Raw genomic sequence first — 19355 nt, 5'->3', positions numbered from 1 at the left:
TCTACCATTGCTAATGTTCTGGTTGTTGTTACATGAAAACACTGGGTATGAAGCACATTGCACCTTTTGTAAGAATATAGTTCCATGGCAAATCTAAAAAATGGCTGTTGTGATGTTTGCTAATATTTTTTTCTATTAGTTTACAATAGAGAGGTTTCTGATGTATTTAGTTTGATTTCCAATGTAAAAGAGCTCTGATTGCATTCATATACTTACAATTCATTTTAGCCCTCTGATTTTCCTTCATGCCTTTGCACTTTTTTGTCCGTATGGATATGAAGCGGTCTTAAATTTTATTCATTATGGTCTTAAAAAGTCTTAAATTGGACTTGTTCAAACCTGCAGAGAGCCTTATGAAGTATTGTTGGTGGTTTTTGGATGCATTTTTAAAGTGACTTAGAGGCAAAATGGATTTCTCCCATTAGCTGCATTGCCAGCCACCGAGAACGAGCTAATTATTACAGATTGCAAAAAACCCCAAAACCTTTTGCCTTCTTGTCTATCATGAGGATTAGGAACGATAGGCAAAATTCCAAAAAAGTGCAGTCCGCTTTTGATATACAGCTTTACCACTACATATGTTTAAGTCAAGTGATTAGGTCCAATTGTTGATGCATGGCTGTTTTTTTATGGCCCTGATAAAAATAAAAATGAAATCAACATTGAATAAATAAGGCAAAAATCAGCATGTAATGAAAAAAATATGACATTTTAATACAAAAAATGGACAAAAACACAAAGATTTGTCTTTAAACACATTGATAATGTTTTTTTAGACCGTTTCCTTACACAAGATGATGTCACGGTCAGGCCCCACCCAAACCTTCCCACCTTGGCGACCCCATTACAGGAAGTAGATTGTTGACCTGTGGGAAATACTATGTTTTACTTAACATAATAATTACAGTGGAACTAGGGCTGGGCGGTATACGGGTGATATAAATAATACTGGTATATTTTAGAAAGATATATATATATTTGCTGTGCTTTTATTACAGCCATGTGTGTTTTGGAAGAGGCGCAGCTGAAAGAGAAGTAGTGTTCTCCTATACTGTGAAATAAGTGGCATTATTTTTTTTCAAAAATGTTGGTTCTAATTCTTTAATCTCATCAATACGAGCAAGCACAAAATGGCTGCCAGCGGGACACAAAATGAATGAATAAAGCTTTCGTACACAGAAACATGATTCGCACACAGCGGCATATTCGACGCAATTTGCAGGTTCATAAACTGAAGTTTAAAAATAGACAGGTTCGTTAATTGAGGTTCCACTGTAATTGTGATTACCGGTAATTTATTGGTTAAAAAAAAAAAAAAGAGGGATAATCGGGAATATTATTTTGGGTATAATCATGCAACCCTAATCCTCATAAAAACATTACAGTTTTCATACCAGGTACCGTAATTTCCGGACTATAAGCCGCACCCGACTATAAGCCGCACCAGCTAAATTTAGGGGAAAATACAGATTGCTCTATATATAAGCCGCACCCGACTATAAGCCGCAGGGTTTTGATGTGTAATTACCGTAGTATATAGGGGTTCCTGCTACCACGGAGGGGATTGTCGGGACAGAGATGACTGTTTGGGAACGCAAAGCGTCCCATTTATTAACAATAAATCTTTCAATCATTCAATCAAACTTTCACATCTTTGACAAACAGCATTCGTGCAGAGTACAAATAATACAACGGTGCAAAGTAATACAAAGTGCTCGCCTGTACGTTATCAAAATAACTAGCCTACCGGTATATGAAAAGTCAGTCTTTAATCATTGTGTCATCGTCTTCCTCCTGCGTACTAAAACCACCGAAATCCTCTTCGTCTGTGTCGGAGAAGAACAGGCCGTAAATAAGCCGCACCGTTGTATAAACCGCAGGGACCAGAACGAGGGGAAAAAGTAGCGGCTTATAGTCCGGAAATTACGGTACTTAGTTTTGATGCTACAATGTTCAATTTTAAGACGAAGAGTTCTAAAGGTTCAAACGTCTGTTTATTGCTATTGTATTCTCATCTGCACATGATAACGAAACATGTACTCAGGTCCAAGCACAAAATAATAAGCAAGCATTAAAAATAATGAGAACATCTCTAAAAGACCGTCAGAAACCAAATTTGTACTGTTCTCAGAAAAGATAAGATCAGTGCAAGTTAATTGTTCACAAGATAACAGCAGTGCAGCATAACAAAGTGCCATTGAAGTCCGCTGGTAAAAAATCCTGTATTTCTTTTCATAACGCAATTTATATAACATGGTTAAAATAATCACAACAAATGTTTAAATCAGGGGTGTCAAACTCATTTTACCTCAGGCCGCATGGAAGAAAATCCCATGTGGGCCGGATGGTTAAAATAATAGCAAAATAACTTTAAAAAAATACAACTATGACCACTTCAGATAGTTTTCTTATTTTACTTTGGCCCAAAATAGAACAAGCACATTAAGTTAAAGTTAAAGTACCAATGATTGTCACACACACACTAGGTGTGGTGAAATTTGTCCTCTGCATTTGACCCATCCCCTTGGTCACCCCCTGGGAGGTGAGGGGAGCAGTGGGCAGCAGCGGTGTCGTGCCCGGGAATCATTTTTGGTGATTTAACCCCCAATTCCAACCCTTGATGCTGAGTGCCAAGCAAGGAGGTAATGGGTCCCATTTTTATAGTCTTTGGTATGACTCGGCCGGGTCATACATGTCACAAATAATCCTCTTGACAAAACACTTCAAGTTATTTGAAAATTCTGAGGAAAACATTGGTGCAGTTTCAAAAACACCATAAAAACACAATGAACTTAGACTTAATCTCAGTGTATCTACAAAACAATTGAACTTTAAGTCACAGCCCATCTAGGGTGAACAAAAAACTAAATAAAGCATAAATATAAACTCTTCTATGTATCAAATACCTAATTTGTCATTTCAACATATTAATCCTGTGGTAATTCAACAAACCATACAAACTGAGGTAGAAACAATTCAAGAGGGTTGAGTTATTCCCTGCCTTCTAGGCATCATTATGTATTGATTTAAAAATAAAAGCTGTGCAATGTGTGAACAATTTTAAGGCAATCATTTTCACAGAGCTATATTAATGTGCTGTGTCTCATGCAGCATTTTAAGTGGGGTTACCAATTGTTTATTTCACTCCTGTTTCTTTTACATTGGGTCGAGGGGGAGGATTCGCAGCCCTGAGTTACCGTGTACTCCTTGCTTGGTATACTTGCTCACCCTGGTATAAACTATTTGCTTGCAGAAACAGAATTGCTATTGCGTCATCCAGTGGACACATTTAGAACAGCAGTTTATTTTCATTTAAAAACGCAGCCCAATTTTACACTTAGCAAACTCATCGCACGGGCCGGATTCAACCTGTTCGCGAGCGTGATCCAGCCCGCGGGCCGCATGTTTGACATAGTTGTTTTAAATTATTAGTAATTCCTCTCTCCTGTGTTTAACAGAGGTGGTCGGATGTGGGCAGATACCTAAACTCCGATTCGGCATCTCCAGAGCTGCGTGAGCATTTGGCCCAGAAGCCAGTGTTCCTCCCCAGGTGAGGCTCCAGCCATGTCTCCTTCTTGTCTGCTCTCTTACAACTCATGTCCTGATCCTCTACTCAGCCGAGCATCCACTCAGCTGTTGATGTGCCACACACCTTCTGACAATTGAGAGCAGTGGCGCGTAGAAAGAGCTGTCTAATGATTTTGAGCATAAGTGGTGCTTGGTAACAGACAGATCCTAGGATTTAGTAACCATAGTGACGCCACTGTTACAGTAAAAAGAAAGAAAAAAAAAAACTGCCTCACATGGATGATTGCACTTTACATGGTCATTCTTTTATGAAAAGGGAATTTATTTATTCATTCATTCAGTTCTTTTTTAAAAAGGTTTTTATTTATACACCGATTTTAAAATGAAATGGATTGCCTTTATCATGGTTTGGAGTCCCTACTTTAGCAGACATTTGATTTGGTTTAATTGATCTTGTTGTGTTGAATTGAAATGCTTTTCAGTGTGTGACGTCATGACAAAGTCAGTGAATACGCAAACTTAGACTAAAACAAATGAGTCCGATGCCATGTTATTTAATTTTTCTACCATTTCTTTGACCTGAGTTTGGCTAAAGACGAAAGCTCTTGTATTAGACAGCACAGTGAAGAATTTCTAGAACTTCATGTCCTCTTTGTAACTGTCTTCAAAGCAAGAGTCCTGTATAAGGCTTAATCGCTGTTTACCACTGTCTTTTTGTTTTAGTCTGTAAACTCAGTGTTATGTTTGTAAGAAATGGGAACGTGCACACCTGTTGCACATTGTTGTTATGGATGAGGTTATTAGCTCCATTTGAGAGATTTGTGCCCAAGTTTTTTTTAGAACTTTGGTCAAGCACATTTTCTGCATCACTTGTAAAGAAGAATAGGGTTTGTCAATAAAATGATCATTTAAATTGTATGCTCTTATGTTGGTCTATTTCTTTCTTCACACTAGAGCCATTGACGGAGGCGTGTCTGTGTCTGCGTCTGCTCTGCCTTCTTGTGCAATGTGTGAAGACTGTTTTTGAATGTTGCTACTTATGAGTTTTTTGTTTTCTGACATAGCCGTCCATTACCATAAACTAGACCTCTGCTAAACCACATCTGTCGCGTATGCTGTCCCAGATTGGCCCGTGTAATCTTAATCAAAATTTAACGATTTAATTTAAAGGGGACCTATGATTAATTTAGGCTTTTATGACTTACAAAATGTTACAATCTTGGACACTTGTGTTAAACAATGCCAAAGCATCAAATCATAAATGGCGTGCATTTTGGCGTGCACTCACATGCAGTTTTGGATTACTCTGTTTGTGGGGGTTGGCAGTCTGACGTCAAGAGTGAGATAGATGTACTTATTTGGGCATTAAGTAAATCTCCCCCCCCCCCCCCCTCTTCTACTTCAGGCTATGAGAAAAGAAAACAGGTAGGATAAAGTATTATTTTCATTAGTCTTGGCATGTGCATAAAAACACCGACGCGAGACATGCAGTGACATAAACGCCGCTAAAAGCAGCCTTTTTCATGCACTCTCTGAATCGATCGAGTGTGCCTCTGTGTCAGGTGAATCTATGTTAATTCTTAAAAAGTATATTTTCGAACGTGTCTGGAAATAAATAGCAGTGACGATTTCAAGATATATATTTAAACCGTATACATTTTCAAAAGATAAATTATGGTACTTTAGGGGAAGGTTGGGGTGTGGTTTCATTTGCAATCTGGGTATGCCTCTATCGAACATCTTGCAGACAGACTAAAAAAAACGATTTATAAAATGTACACCAAAGCATATCCAAAACATAGTATCTATCTATACCACAAGGACGTTTTTTAAATGTACATTAGAATAATCATTGGTCCCCTTTAAAACATGCATGGACTAAAACGGCAATGTTTGTTTACTTTAATTAAAAATGTTGATCTGAAATCTGAGAAGTTCTCATGAAGGTGAGCTAAAATAAAGTATTAGAAGTCGACCAATCACAACCTTTACAGCCAAGCCTGGATTAGGTTTCTGCCTAGTTACTATGCAATCCCCTTCAACGCTGTCTTAATTTTTTTTGCGGTTTGTCAGTGTTGAGTGCAATGCTAGAAGTGTTTTCTGATGACTTAACTAAGTGAGCAACCACAACGTTTGTTGACTTATTTATAGCTTGTTAGCTTCCTCTGTTGCAATCCGAAGACTCAACTCAGTGAGCAACCACGTTTGTTTACTTATTATTAGCTGGTAGCTTCCTTTTGTTGGAAATTACCAATAGGGGTGTGTTTGGCGCTTGAACCACTCAACTACATTCTATCACAGTAGTCACTTAATTTTGCAAGTGGTGATTCGAAATAAAGAGTTTGCCTTCACAAAGATGGACTGTATGCCTTCTGAAAGAATCGTGTACACACGTAAATTTAAACAAAATCGCTATGCAAGAGGGTTTGGAGGGGAAGTAGCCTCTATGCAGAATCATAAACCAGGCTTGGTTTTTAGGCTTTAGCATGCAAACGCTGCCCCTCATACCGTACAAACAAACATGTTTGGATCAACACATTTCAGCTCATCCTCATGATATTCATAGTGCATGTTTAAGATTGTGTAATGATACATATCTGGTAGGTGACATTTTTATACATGCATATTTGTATTTGATATAAGGCATAAATATTTCAGAAAGCAGTTAAATGTGTGCTTTGTTTTACCTTGTTCAACCCATTGCACAGATCTTCTCTCTTATGATTTAAGAGCAAGTTTGTCTACATCTTATTTATACTTTTTTACCACCATCTCATCAATGAGAGGTCAGCAGTCTGTTTTCACAAAAAAACAGTCAGTGACAGCCCAAATCCAGTTTATTTTCCAATTGTGTTGGCTTGGTCCTCATCGCATGATCATAACACTGTGCATTGTTGGTGGCAGTATGTGAACATTTAAGTATACTCCGCTCATATTTTTGATTGGTATCCAACCAGGCAACAATTCTCTAGTGTTTTGTTTTGAACAGTTTTACCTGAATCTGGCCTGGAAGTCTTTTGTCTTTTTAAGCGGAGCCCTGAATGCAAACATAAGCCTCATGCACCTCGCACAGCCAATACCCGCTGTGGTAAGTCTAGTGTTCTGGTGCGACGTGTCGACACAGTCAACACAGTAAGTACACATTTCAAACTTTCATGCTGCTATTTTCTTATCTGCACAGTATTGGGATCAATAATCACTAAAATTTAATTTTTCATATGGAATTTGAACTTTGAACAACACAGTCACTGCACTGTAAAATAAATATTACGACTGCTGCCTCTGCTGCTCTTATAGATCCACATATCCCGAATGATTTGACCTCCTATCTTAATCTGTTCCTGGGTGAGTTGAATGCATGGGTGTAAACATTTTTCCTGGAAGGGACAGTATTCCTAAATGTGCCTAAATGGCTTTGTGCAGCGTGTATAAGGCTGTGAAATAGCATGTGACATGCTGGCCTCAGTTAAAAAACAATTTGAACTTAACTTTAACCTCTTAGGCCCTCGGCCATGTTTTTCAAAAATTGACACGAGGGTGTGTCAGGACAGTCTAAAATATATGTACTGCTGCATCCAAAAGAAATGAATAATGTAGAATGTTGTTGGTACCAATACAATAAACCATTGAAATGCTGTAAAATGTAAAGCTTTTAGTAGAAGAATGTCTAAGCAGTACCAGAGTGACTCTAAAGAGGAACTAAAATGTGTCAACAATATGTTGATGCAAAATATGCTATATTTATTAAAAAAAATAAAAATTGCATAGTGGAACATTTATATATATGTTAATAGGTCAATAATTCATGACAACATTGATCTTGATACAGTAGACAAGTAGGCAAATATTATTTTTACAGTTTCTACTTTCCTAGAGTAAGAGAGGAAGCAGGCAGGACTTGGTTGACACAAGTCTTTGATATTTATCTGCCGTGTTATAATTGCTCAAGATCATTTTCATTGCATCTCAGCGGTTTAATGGAAGTTTAGCTCTTTTACGCTTATCAAAGCTCTAAGAATTATGTTCATGGCTTTCTGGTGTCATCTTGTGGTTAAGGGCCACAATTACACTAAAACAATATTTTCTTTGATTTTCAATCTGCAACTCTTTCGGTTTACAGTAAAAAAAAAAAAACATTGTAATATACGAGGATTACAGTATCATATATTAAAAAAATAACAGTTATATTAGGAGTCAGTGGAGTAGTCGGTGCATGCTAACAAAATGCACTAATTAGTCACCACATATGAAAACCAGCTATCATTTATTACCTAATGCTCTCAAACTATTCATTTTTAAAATACGATTAATCACACTCTTGAATTTTAATTAACTTTCACGAATTACTTGCTTGCATAATTATGAACTTTTAAAAAGACTATAATTTTAGATTGTTACATGCGGCCACATTGACAGCCCTAATTAGCACACAATACAATTCAAGATAAAGCACTCTTAAAGTACAACATAGTTATCAGATTAATTTATTAAGTCAGTGGTTCTCAACCTTTTTTCAGTGATGTACCTCCTGTGAATTTTTTTTTAATTCAAGTACCCCCTAATCAGAGCAAAGCATTTTTGGTTGAAAAAAAGAGATAAAGAAGTAAAATACAGCACTATGTCATCAGTTTCTGATTTATTAAATTGTATAACAGTGCAAAATATTGCTCATTTGTAGTGGTCTTTCTTGAACTATTTGGAAAAAAAGATAGGTTTTTATTTATATTTATAAAGGATTTTTGAATTGTTGCTATTTTTAGAATATTTTTAAAAATTCTCACGTACCCCTTGCCATACCTTCAAGTACCCCCAGGGGTACGCGTACCCCCATTTGAGAACCAGCGTATTAAGTCATATAACGCACACAGAACAATAAGCAACATGGTCTGTGGCCTTTCTTTCTGCAGAATGACAAAACAGGTGTGTGTAATCCATAAATGGATCAATACATTTAATTTTGTAAACTTAAGTTCTTCACGTTTTTATTCTGATACTAGCTTGTATAATTTGTGCCAAAGTGCCCCTCAAAATAGTGCTATTGAAATAAAAATAATAAGATAAAGCTTTTTTGCCAGCATACACTGTTCTAGCCCAAAAAAGCACACACAATTTCCTATTTTGAAATCAATATGGTACTGTTCAATTCCTTTTTGTGTAAAAATGTTACAGCTCTGCAATGGTTTATCTGCCAGGAGGCCATATATATGCTGGGGTTTGTTTGTATGGGTTTGTTTATTAGCAACATGGACGGATTTAATGCAACTTTCAGAAAATGAGAAGGAACACTATTTGCACAATTGTTTGTTTGCACAATCAATTGTTGCTTTAGTAATTTATTGTGTTTTAAAAAGCTTTTTTTTAAGGAGGAAAGAGTTTATCTGCATTTTCGCCAATAATGACATTAATATGCTAATTTTAACACCTTATGTAGACCTTGTGGGTGGGGAGAAAAATCTTCTCGATAGTATTTTTTTGACAATCCCAAGCCAGGGCCTTAAGAAGTTAAACGTGATACACTTAGAATATACTGAATTTAATCTTAGTCTTTATTAGTCCAGCCTGATCCATGACAAGTACTGTTGTGGCTTTCAGGAACTTAAGAAGGATAAGAAAGTGCCAGAGAGGATGGGAACAGCTGCAACAGGAGAGGATAACCCCGGGCCCCTCGGACCAGTTGCAAGGAGACAAGAGCCATCTAAAGATGGAGTGCATGTTCAAGCTTAATTCCTACAAAGTGTACGTGTGCAAGTCTGAGGACTTCATGTACAGGCACACCGCACTCACACGGGCTCATCAGGTAAGTCTTATTTATAATGTGGAGTTATGATTAATTACGACATAAAAGGCAGCAGATGCTTTTTTAAATAACTCCCAAGAACTTAAAAGGCTGGTAAAAAATGAGCACTGGAAAGAAACATATTACCTTTGAACTCTGAAATAACATTTGCACTTATTGACAACAATTAATCGTTCTTACAAATGCAGCCATTAATAATTTGGTGTGCGTAACGCAGATGACATCTTATTTGAAAAAGAGATTTTCACCGAATCAACGTTTGCTTGTTGTAACTCTCAAAATAAACACATTTTTTCATCTCTAAATCGTACAAAACACATATTACACTATTAGGGGTGAAGTGTCCACCAAGTTCTTTTTATTCTTAGGCTTTCTAAATTGATAAGTGCCTAGAATTGAAGTTTAAAAAGGAGTAAGTACAAACAATTGTGATACCAGCGCTGTAGAGAGAGAACTGACCTGTTTAAAAGTTCGGAAAAATCTTTAAAATGGTCGCCCTACCTGCATCATAGTTGAACCGTATCGACACTGAAAGTTAACTTGGCGTGTGTGTGCGCCGAGCTAAAAATGACTAATTTTAAAGGAAATTGCACTTTTTGGGGGGGTTATTTTGCCCATCATACACAAACCTTATGCGAAACAAGAACACACATTTTTCCGTTTTCTGTGCATTCTAAATAGTCAAAAACTGGCGGCTAACAAGGCAGGTAATAGGGATATACCGTGCTTTTCGGGCTATAGAGCTACCTGTTTTCAAGTCCTACCCACGTAATTCTATTTTATACATACACTACCGTTTAAAAGTTTGGGGTCACATTGAAATGTCCTTATTTTTGAAGGAAAAGCACTGTACTTTTCAATGAAGATAACTTTAAACTAGTCTTAACTTTAAAGAAATACACTCTATACATTGCTAATGTGGTAAATGACTATTCTAGCTGCAAATTTCTGGTTTTTGATGCAATATCTACATAGGTGTATAGAGGCCCATTTCAGGCAACTATCACTCCAGTGTTCTAATGGTACAATGTGTTTGCTCATTGGCTCAGAAGGCTAATTGATGATTAGAAAACCCTTGTGCAATCATGTTCACACATCTGAAAACAGTTTAGCTCGTTACAGAAGCTACAAAACTGACCTTCCTTTGAGCAGATTGAGTTTCTGGAGCATCACATTTGTGGGGTCAATTAAACGCTCAAAATGGCCAGAAAAAGAGAACTTTCATCTGAAACTCGACAGTCTATTCTTGTTCTTAGAAATGAAGGCTACTCCACAAAATTGTTTGGGTGACCCCAAACTTTTGAACGGTAGTGTATATTGGGCGCACACATCAATTAGCTGCAGGTGCACAAATTGAAAGGTGAAATATTTACCCAGGTGCTTGTGTCCATTCACAAATTGAACAAAAGACAGTGAATCTAACATGCTTACAGTCTACCGGAGAGCGCCGTCTTCGTCCTTTGCCACCTTTTCGGGCCTGTTCGTGATGGTGGATTTCTGTTTAGTGTGCCGTTATTTTTTTAATAGCCTGGTCGATCTGGTTTTGGCTTTGGTATCTGTCGTGTGCATTTGGTTGATGTGCGGGCGAAAAAAAACCGATTTAACCAAGACATGGTTTGGCCGACGTGGAGAACACCGCATGATCGGTACGTTGTGTCCACATTTAAGTTGTATGTAACAGTGAGAAAATAAGAAATGGCGTTACTGGTGTTCCTAATATATTTGCCTTGGCGGCAGAGAAGACGTGCAAGGCAATGAAAGTCAAGTGTGGATGTGTTTGTGAATGGGAATGTGTTGCCGTTCTTAACGGATGGTGTTGCTAATCTATAAATTAGCCGCAACATTGTATAACGACTTTCAAACCGTAAATTACGGTAGCTAAAAATCCAACAGTCCCCTACTTACATAGCGTGACTTGCATATTAACCATGTTGTATCAACATCGTTATTGTAAGAGCTAACACAGAGAAACTACTTTTCTGGTCTTTCTCATTCTAAATCATGGTTGTTTTTACAAATGATGACAGATGTGAACAAGAGCATGTATTGTCTTTGTGTGATGATGTAAATGAGGTGTGGTTGTATTGTATATTAAGTACGTGTCAATGAAAGGGCATTTTATGACTTTTCTTTATTTGATTACATGCTATAGTATGATTTTATTGTTATAATTTTATTGCATGATTTTTGTATCCCTGTAATTTAGGTAGCCAGGGACTGCAGATGGAAATTAGCTATTTAGCTATAATCTGGTACAGAACATATCTGTCTTTGTGCTTAATGTTTCTGTGCATTGTCCCTTCAAATAAAGACTAAACTACATACCACCCCCAACCATTAGCACGAGGTAATCCTAGCTACTGTAGCTGCTGCTGTATCGCCTTTAAGTTCCTCAAAGTTAATGCTAGAATATAAATCATGTCCCACACGTGTATAGTAGAAGGTTGTGACAATAATCTGACAAATTTGTCACTTTGAAATCTCACACATTATGCACAAGATCTGGACTGACTAATTGCTCTCAGAACTGACATCATCGCTAGGGAGACCCAGCAAGATGCTCTCTTTGTTTTTTTTACCTGAAAACTTCTCAAGGAGAGCACAAGTCTTGTGCTGAAAGATACAACCGTCTTTCTATCAGTCGACATTGTAATGATAGCGGACATTGTAAGCGACTCTTTTGTTATGTTCTTATCTTGTCCATAGTGCTTCACAATAATGCTGCAACAATAGCCAATTGTTTAACTGTAGCACAATCATTTGTCCCAAAGTAGTTGTCGTCGATGAGTTTCACAAAGTCTGCCATTAGTGGTCACAACCACTGAACACGCTCTCTTAGAAGTAATGTTCTATATCTGTGATTTCAGTGCGCACAGGAAAAAAGTTCCAGTAATGCTTGAAATGATCAAAATACTGTAAATACTTACTAATGTGATTTTACCACGTCACATAAATATTTACAGCAGGTATATAAAATATTGTTGGGTGTTTTTTTAAATGGCTTTATAGGTGGAATAGAGCATATCTGTATTGTTAGAATTTGTTTTACAATTTAGAATGCACCGAAAAGTGAAATATGCGTGTTCTTGTCTCACATAAGGATTGTGTATGACAAGAAAAATAAATATAAAAAAGTGCAATTAACTAAGAGTAACAGGATTTTTTAGCATTGAATTGTCAGAAACAAAAGAAGATAAAACTACTTTCATTTTGACGTTTTTGTATCTATAATCCCTGTGTTTTATAAACATTTGTAATTTAGAATGCAAACATAATGTACAAATGTAGCAAATCCAGTTAAATATAGTCAAATAGGTACAATGATTAGTAGTGTTTATTTTAGTTTATATGTATAAACAAACAATATACATGTTTAAGATGCTGCTACTACTTGGATGATTACTGAAACAAATATGTTAATTTTAATTATTTTTTAAATTTATAATTATTTATCTTCACAGCCAGACAAGACCTTAGACCAGACCGGGGAAAATTAAGGCCCGGGGGTCACATGCGGCCCGCCGGACATTCCCAAATCATTTTTTTTTACATCTTTAAGATGGAAACTGTAGCCGCCATTATGATGTGCAGTGATGTTTTCAAATTGCCGTAAGTCTTGAACTATACAAAGTATTTCAAGGGTTGGAATCTACTAGTTACTATGGTAATCTAAGGCAGAGCAGCTCAGATGAGGCACCAAGCAGTGTGGGTGGGGAGCGTTTCAGCAGAGTGGCCAGCCTAAAATGCGGGTGTCAGGGACCAATGCGGAAGGAGATTTTTACAACAAAGTTCTAAAGCTTAGTGATATATCAGATAGTAGGTGGGGTTTTTTTTTTTACCCTTCACGTTCATATTTAGCTGTGTTTGTTGCATTTTTGTTGTGTTTTGCGTGATTGTAAAATATGTCGATCGAGAAGGGGTTCATTTGTTGTCAATATTCAGTGTTTTATCGTCCATAGTTAATATTGTAAAAACCCACTTTGTTTATTTTCATGTACATTTTGGGTGTCTCATTCAGTAAAAACAATTAAAATGCCATTCTGTTTTTTAGGCGGTCTGTCAAAACATTCAGCCAGACATTATTGTGAGGTTTTGTATTAGTGTTCCTAAAAATCAGACATACCGGCCTCCAGACACATTTTTTTCTCTAAATTTGGCCCCCCGAGTCAAAATAATTGCCCAGGCCTACCTTAGACAAATAAAGTGTCCTCTTCCCCCTAAAAAATGAGCACATGAAATCAAAAATAACGAAAATATGTACAGATTAAAGGAAGTTGTACCCGGCTTTCCGCCCGAAAGCAGCTGAGATAGGCTCCAGCGACCCCGAAAGGGACAAGCGGTAGAAAATGGATGGATGAAGAACTTTATAGTCTCTTTTTGTCAGTCAGCCACTTGATGGCAGTGTTGGCTTCCCTCTTCCTCTGCAAGCAAACCAGCTCTAATGCTTTGACTGATTGATTATGAGGATGACCCTTTTCCCCTACAATGGTTATGGAAATATTATTGTAGCAAAACTGTTTGCAAATGCGCATCTCAATCTGTGTGTCTGTAATCCAATTCACATGTCCGTGTACTAATGTGTGTATCTTAATGTATGTGTAATCAGAGCCGCGTGTGCATGTTTTAAGTCGTCTATATTATGATTTGTCCGTGGATTAAAAAAAAATCTGTCTGTATTTCCCTGAATGGCTTTTTTTTTTTTTTTTTTTTACACGTGACCTTTTGCTTAGTTTCTGCTTTGAAAGAGTTGTGTGTGCGTAATCATAGTTGTGTGTCTGTATTCAGGCGTGTGTATGTGTAAAGCGATTTTGTGTCCCAAGAACTGTATGTGCATAAAAAAAGTGTCTGTCTGTAATCAGATTTGTGTGAGCAGGAAACCTGATTGGCTGTCTGTTTACACGAGACTTTTGCGATACTCCGGCTGAGTTGTGTGTCCGTGCAGCAAATGTAATACATTTAGAATATATATTAGTAATAATATAATATAAAATATATTACTCATATTATTAGTATAATAATAATGATTATATATGTAAAAATAATTTATTTATAATCGAATCGTAGCTCCTGAATCATAATAGAACCGTGACCTGCTTAAAGATTCCCACCTCTAAAGACAGAACAGGATGACAAGCTAACCTTAGCGGTTGGCTTCTTGTTAGCTTCAATGTAAAAAGTAGGGGTGATCCATCCAGATGTCGAAACTATCGATACCTACTATGGTATCAGTATATAAACAACACTGAAGCTTGATATATTTTTCTTGTTTTTCTTATTACAAAATCCTTTTTTTTTGTAATTTCTTTTTATTGTTTACAACAGTGGTTCTCAAATGGGGGTACGCGTACCCCTGGGGGTACTTGAAGGTATGCCAAGGGGTACGTGAGATTTTTTTTAAATATTCTAAAAATAGCAACAATTCAAAAATCCTTTATAAATATATTTATTGAATAATATTTCAACAAAATATGAATGTAAGTTCATAAACTGAACATCAAATCAAGTAGGCTATTCCATTCATTACCATAAAGCCAGAGTTTCCCTCATGCCATGATGGTTTGACCCTCACTAAAATGTCTGTTAAAAAGAACTGTGAAAAGAAATGCAACAATGCAATATTAAATGTTGACAGCTAGATTTTTTTTGGACATGTTCCATAAATATTGATGTTAAAGATTTATTTTTTTGTGAAGAAATGTTTAGAATTAAGTTCATGAATCCAGATGGATCTCTATTACAATCCCCAAAGAGGGCACTTTAAGTTGATGATTACTTCTATGTGTAGAAACCTTTATTTATAATTGAATCACTTGTTTATTTTTCAACAAGTTTTTAGTTATTTTTATATATTTTTTTCCAAATAGTTCAAGAAAGACCACTACAAATGAGCAATATTTTGCACTGTTATACAATTTAATAAATCAGAAACTGATGACATAGTGCTGTATTTTACTTCTTTATCTCTTTTTTTCAACCAAAAATGCTTTGCTCTAATTAGGGGGTACTTGAATTAAAAAAATGTTCACAGGGGGTACATCACTGAAAAAAGGTTGAGGACCACTGGTTTACAATGTCATAGGGTAAGTATCTGGATACAGGAAGGCTTTAAGGGCAAGACTCAAATGATTTAATTTGAAGCCAATCGTAGTTTTTAATTTTGTTTATTTATTCTACACTAGCCACGAGAGGTGGGGGGAAATTATCTATTTTTAGATGCATCACAATTCGGACGTGGACGATTGTAACCTTGGTTAGTAAACGTCAATAATCGATGATTTATTTGTTGTAAATGGAGTTCTAAAATTTGGCTGACCGACCTGCTCCTTTAATTTAGGCCACTTGTTTCAGTTTTGCACACATTTCCATTAATTTAATTAATGTAATTGGAATTATTTCAACTGTTTACTTATTACAAATGCACTGTTTTTTGAAAAGTTGGAAGTGATGAATATTTATTTAGTGAAACAAAAAATGTAAAACTGCATCAATATACATAAAGTAGCAATAATCGATTTGTAATGGAATTGTAGCTCCTAAATCTTAATGGAATTGTGAGGTACCCAAAGATTCTCACCTCTACTAGCCACTTGATTTTGTTTAAAAAATGTAGTTAGCATCATCTGATTAACAACAATACTATCAAATTGTGCATTTAATAAGATGTGTTTTATCAGAATGTATCATGTTTATGTTAGTTTTACTTTGCTTAAAAGCATTTTGGTTCTATATTCCAGTGTTTTTCAACCTTTTTTGAGCCGAGGCACATTTTTGGCGTTGAAAAAAATCCGGAGGCACACCACCAGCAGAAATCATTAAAAAACCAAACTCAGTTGAACTCAACAACGCAATTGTTGGATATGAATTTAAACCATAACCAAGAATGCATCATTATAGCTCTTGTCTCAAAGTAGGTGTAATGTCACATCACGCCGTGACTTATTTTGAGTTTTTTGCTGTTTTCCTGTGTGTAGTGTTTTAGTTCTTGTCTTGCATTCCTATTTTGGTGGCTTTTCCTCTTCTTTTGCTATTTTCCTGTAGCAGTTTCATGTCTTTCTTTGAGCGATATTTCCCGCATCTACTTTGTTTTAGCAATCAAGAATATTTCAGTTGTTGTTATCCTTCTTTGTAGGGACATTGTTGATTGTCATGTCATGTTCGGATGTACTTTGTGGACGCCGTCTTTGCTCCACAGTAAGTCTTTGCTGTCGTCCAGCATTCTGTTTTTGTTTACTTCGTAGCCAGTTCAGTTTTAGTTTCTTTCTGCATAGCCATCCCTAAGCTTTAAGGCCTTTTCTTATGGGCACTCACCTTTTGTTTATTTTTGGTTTAAGCATAAGACACCTTTTTACCTGCACGCTGCCTCCCGCTGTTCCTGACATCTACAAAGCAATTAGCTACCGGCTGCCACCTACTGATATGGAAGAGTTTTACACGGTTACTCTGCCGAGCTCTAGACAGCACCGACACTCAACAACAACACATAATTTGCAGACTATAATTACTGGTTTGCAAAAAATATCTTTAACCCAAATAGGTGAAACTATAGATAATCTCCCACGGCACACCAGACTGTATCTCACGGCACACTAGTGTGCCGCGGCACAGTGGTTGAAAAACACTGCTATATTCTATTGTTAAAGTATCGGAATTAGACACCAAAAATGTTGATCTGGACATCCTTAGTGTCAACATTTCAACTTTTTCTGGTTTATGATTACACCTGTTTGGTCTTTTATTCCACTTAATGTTTTTGTATTTGTAATATTGTTTTTAGAATGAGCTGCAGCCCACAAATGGCCCCCCCAGCCACAGTTTGGACACCCCATCATGCTGCGTCGTTCATTACTTCCACTGTAGTTTGCTGCTGTTTTCCACTAGAATGTGTGTCTCTAAAGTACATCTCTATGTTTTCTGTGTCTTCCAGTCCCACCAGCGGGTCCACAGGCGCTTGCACAGACGCTTCCAGGCCTGGCTGGACGTCTGGGCCAAAGAACACGTGACGAGCGACATGGCCGCCGACAGCCGCGGGTGGCTGATGGGGGACGCACAAGACGGGCTTCTGCCCTGCACTACCACCTGCGTCGTGGAGGTCCACCATTATCTCAACGTCAACAAGTACAGGGTCAAGTACAGAACACTGTAGTCCGTGATGCTGCTAAGATGGACTTTCATTGTGCCGCTACTGGATTCATTTGCCACTCAAGGTTCTGCAGATGCAGGTAAATCCTCTGTACAGTTCACACTTGTCTCTGTTTTTATTCATGCCACATAAGGAGAAGACATTTTTAGCGAGTGTGTTTTGCTGTAGCTATCATCACACTTGTGAATGGCTTCCTTGTAAAGTTCAAATGTTGTCATCGATGTGAAGCACACAGGAACAGTATCCATATTTAGCTACCGGTACTTATGGCAGGATGTTTGTTTTGTTTGGGATTTTTTTAACCAAGGGGCGGCTTAGAAACCTTTTGTGCTGCTGGTCATATAGATGCTATTTACGATTTTATACGCCTCGGAAGACTTGTCCTTTAAAAACTCAGTAGTGTAAAACAGACTGTAGCCAAACGGCACAGATTGCTCTTGTCTTTTTTTAAGACTGTCCATTTTCTTGTTGTATTTACGTTTGTCAAAAAAAATCACAGTCCGTGTGTTTCACCTGTGAAATATGAATGTGTGTATTTTGCCGTAATAGCCAGTGCTGATGCCTCCACTGACACACAAATACCAGGTGTGTCAGAAAAGTTCCCGGCATGTTGATTTTTTTGTCGCATCGTCAAGTACAGGGGTGCCCAAGGTGGGACGAATTTGGTTTGGCCCACTAAAGGGTGCCTTCCCAAATGTAATACATATTCATACTAACCTTTTCAAGCTCAATAGGGATGTCTCGATCTGATATTGATATATATATATATATATATATATATATATATATATATATATATATATATATATATATATATATATATATATATATATATATATATATATATATATATATATATATATATATATATATATATATGTGTGTGTGTGTGTGTGTGTGTGTATATATATACATTTATATTATGATATATATATATATATTATATTAGTGCTGGTGCATCACAATAAGAAGGTCCTTGGGGTCTTTCTGTGTGAAGTTGGATTTTCTCACCGTGACTCAGCCGGGGTTTGAACTCACAACCTTCTAGTCTCAGTCCGGACCACAAAGCCACTGAGCTGATATGTATGCATATATATACAGTGGGGCAAAAAAGTATTTAGTCAGCCACCCATTGACAATCAATAGGTGGCTGACTAAATACTTTTTTGCCCCACTATATATATATATATATATATATATATATATATATATATATATATATATATATATATATATGAGATTGGTAGGTCGTGAGTTCAAAACCCCGGTCGAGTCATACCAAAGACTATAAAAATAGGACCCATTACCTCCCTGCTTGACACTCAGGAATTGGGGGTTAAATCACGCGCGGCCACCGCTGCTGCTCACTGCTCCCCTCACCTCCCAAATGCAGAGGAAAATTTCACCACACCTGGTGTGTGTGTGACAATCATTGGTACTTTAACTTTTTATATATGTGTATATATGTATATACATGTATATGCGCATAATATGTATATAATGTGCATATATGTATATACAGTGTGTAAATGTGTGTGTGTATGTATGTATGTATATTTATATGCATGTATATATATGTACTCTATGTATGTATATATATGTGTATATATATATATATATTTATATATATATGTATATATATATATATAAATATATATGTATATATATACATATATATGTATATATATATATATATATGTATATATAGATATGTATAAATATATATGTATGTATGTATGTGTATATATATATGTATATATAGATATGTATAAATATATATGTATGTATATATATATATATATATATATATATATATATATATATATATATATATATATATATATATATATATATATATATATATATGTATATATAAGTAAATAAAATGTA

The 19355-nt window shown here is 36.3% G+C and overlaps 1 protein-coding gene across 2 annotated transcripts in view; it reads left to right on the top strand.

Annotated features, from left to right (window-relative positions):
- Positions 1–18230, top strand: part of LOC133639315 (paired amphipathic helix protein Sin3a-like) — a 41069-nt gene extending 22839 nt beyond the window's left edge. The window contains exons 19-21 of one of the 2 annotated variants that reach the window (XM_062032551.1): positions 3459–3550; positions 9121–9325; positions 17250–18230. In XM_062032551.1, coding sequence (XP_061888535.1) covers positions 3459–3550; positions 9121–9325; positions 17250–17468 — 516 coding nt within the window. In that variant the 3' untranslated portion in view covers positions 17469–18230. Of the gene's footprint in view, positions 1–3458; positions 3551–3617; positions 4447–9120; positions 9326–17249 lie in introns of those variants that run through there. The other variant, XM_062032559.1, reaches the window with a different exon arrangement.
- The last annotated feature ends 1125 nt before the right edge of the window (positions 18231–19355 follow it).

The sequence above is a fragment of the Entelurus aequoreus genome, linkage group LG02 (genome assembly GCF_033978785.1).
Source record: "Entelurus aequoreus isolate RoL-2023_Sb linkage group LG02, RoL_Eaeq_v1.1, whole genome shotgun sequence".
Taxonomy (NCBI): Eukaryota; Metazoa; Chordata; class Actinopteri; order Syngnathiformes; family Syngnathidae; genus Entelurus; species Entelurus aequoreus.
Note: the sequence above shows the minus strand (reverse complement) of the source record. Positions and strands in the feature narration are given on the sequence as shown.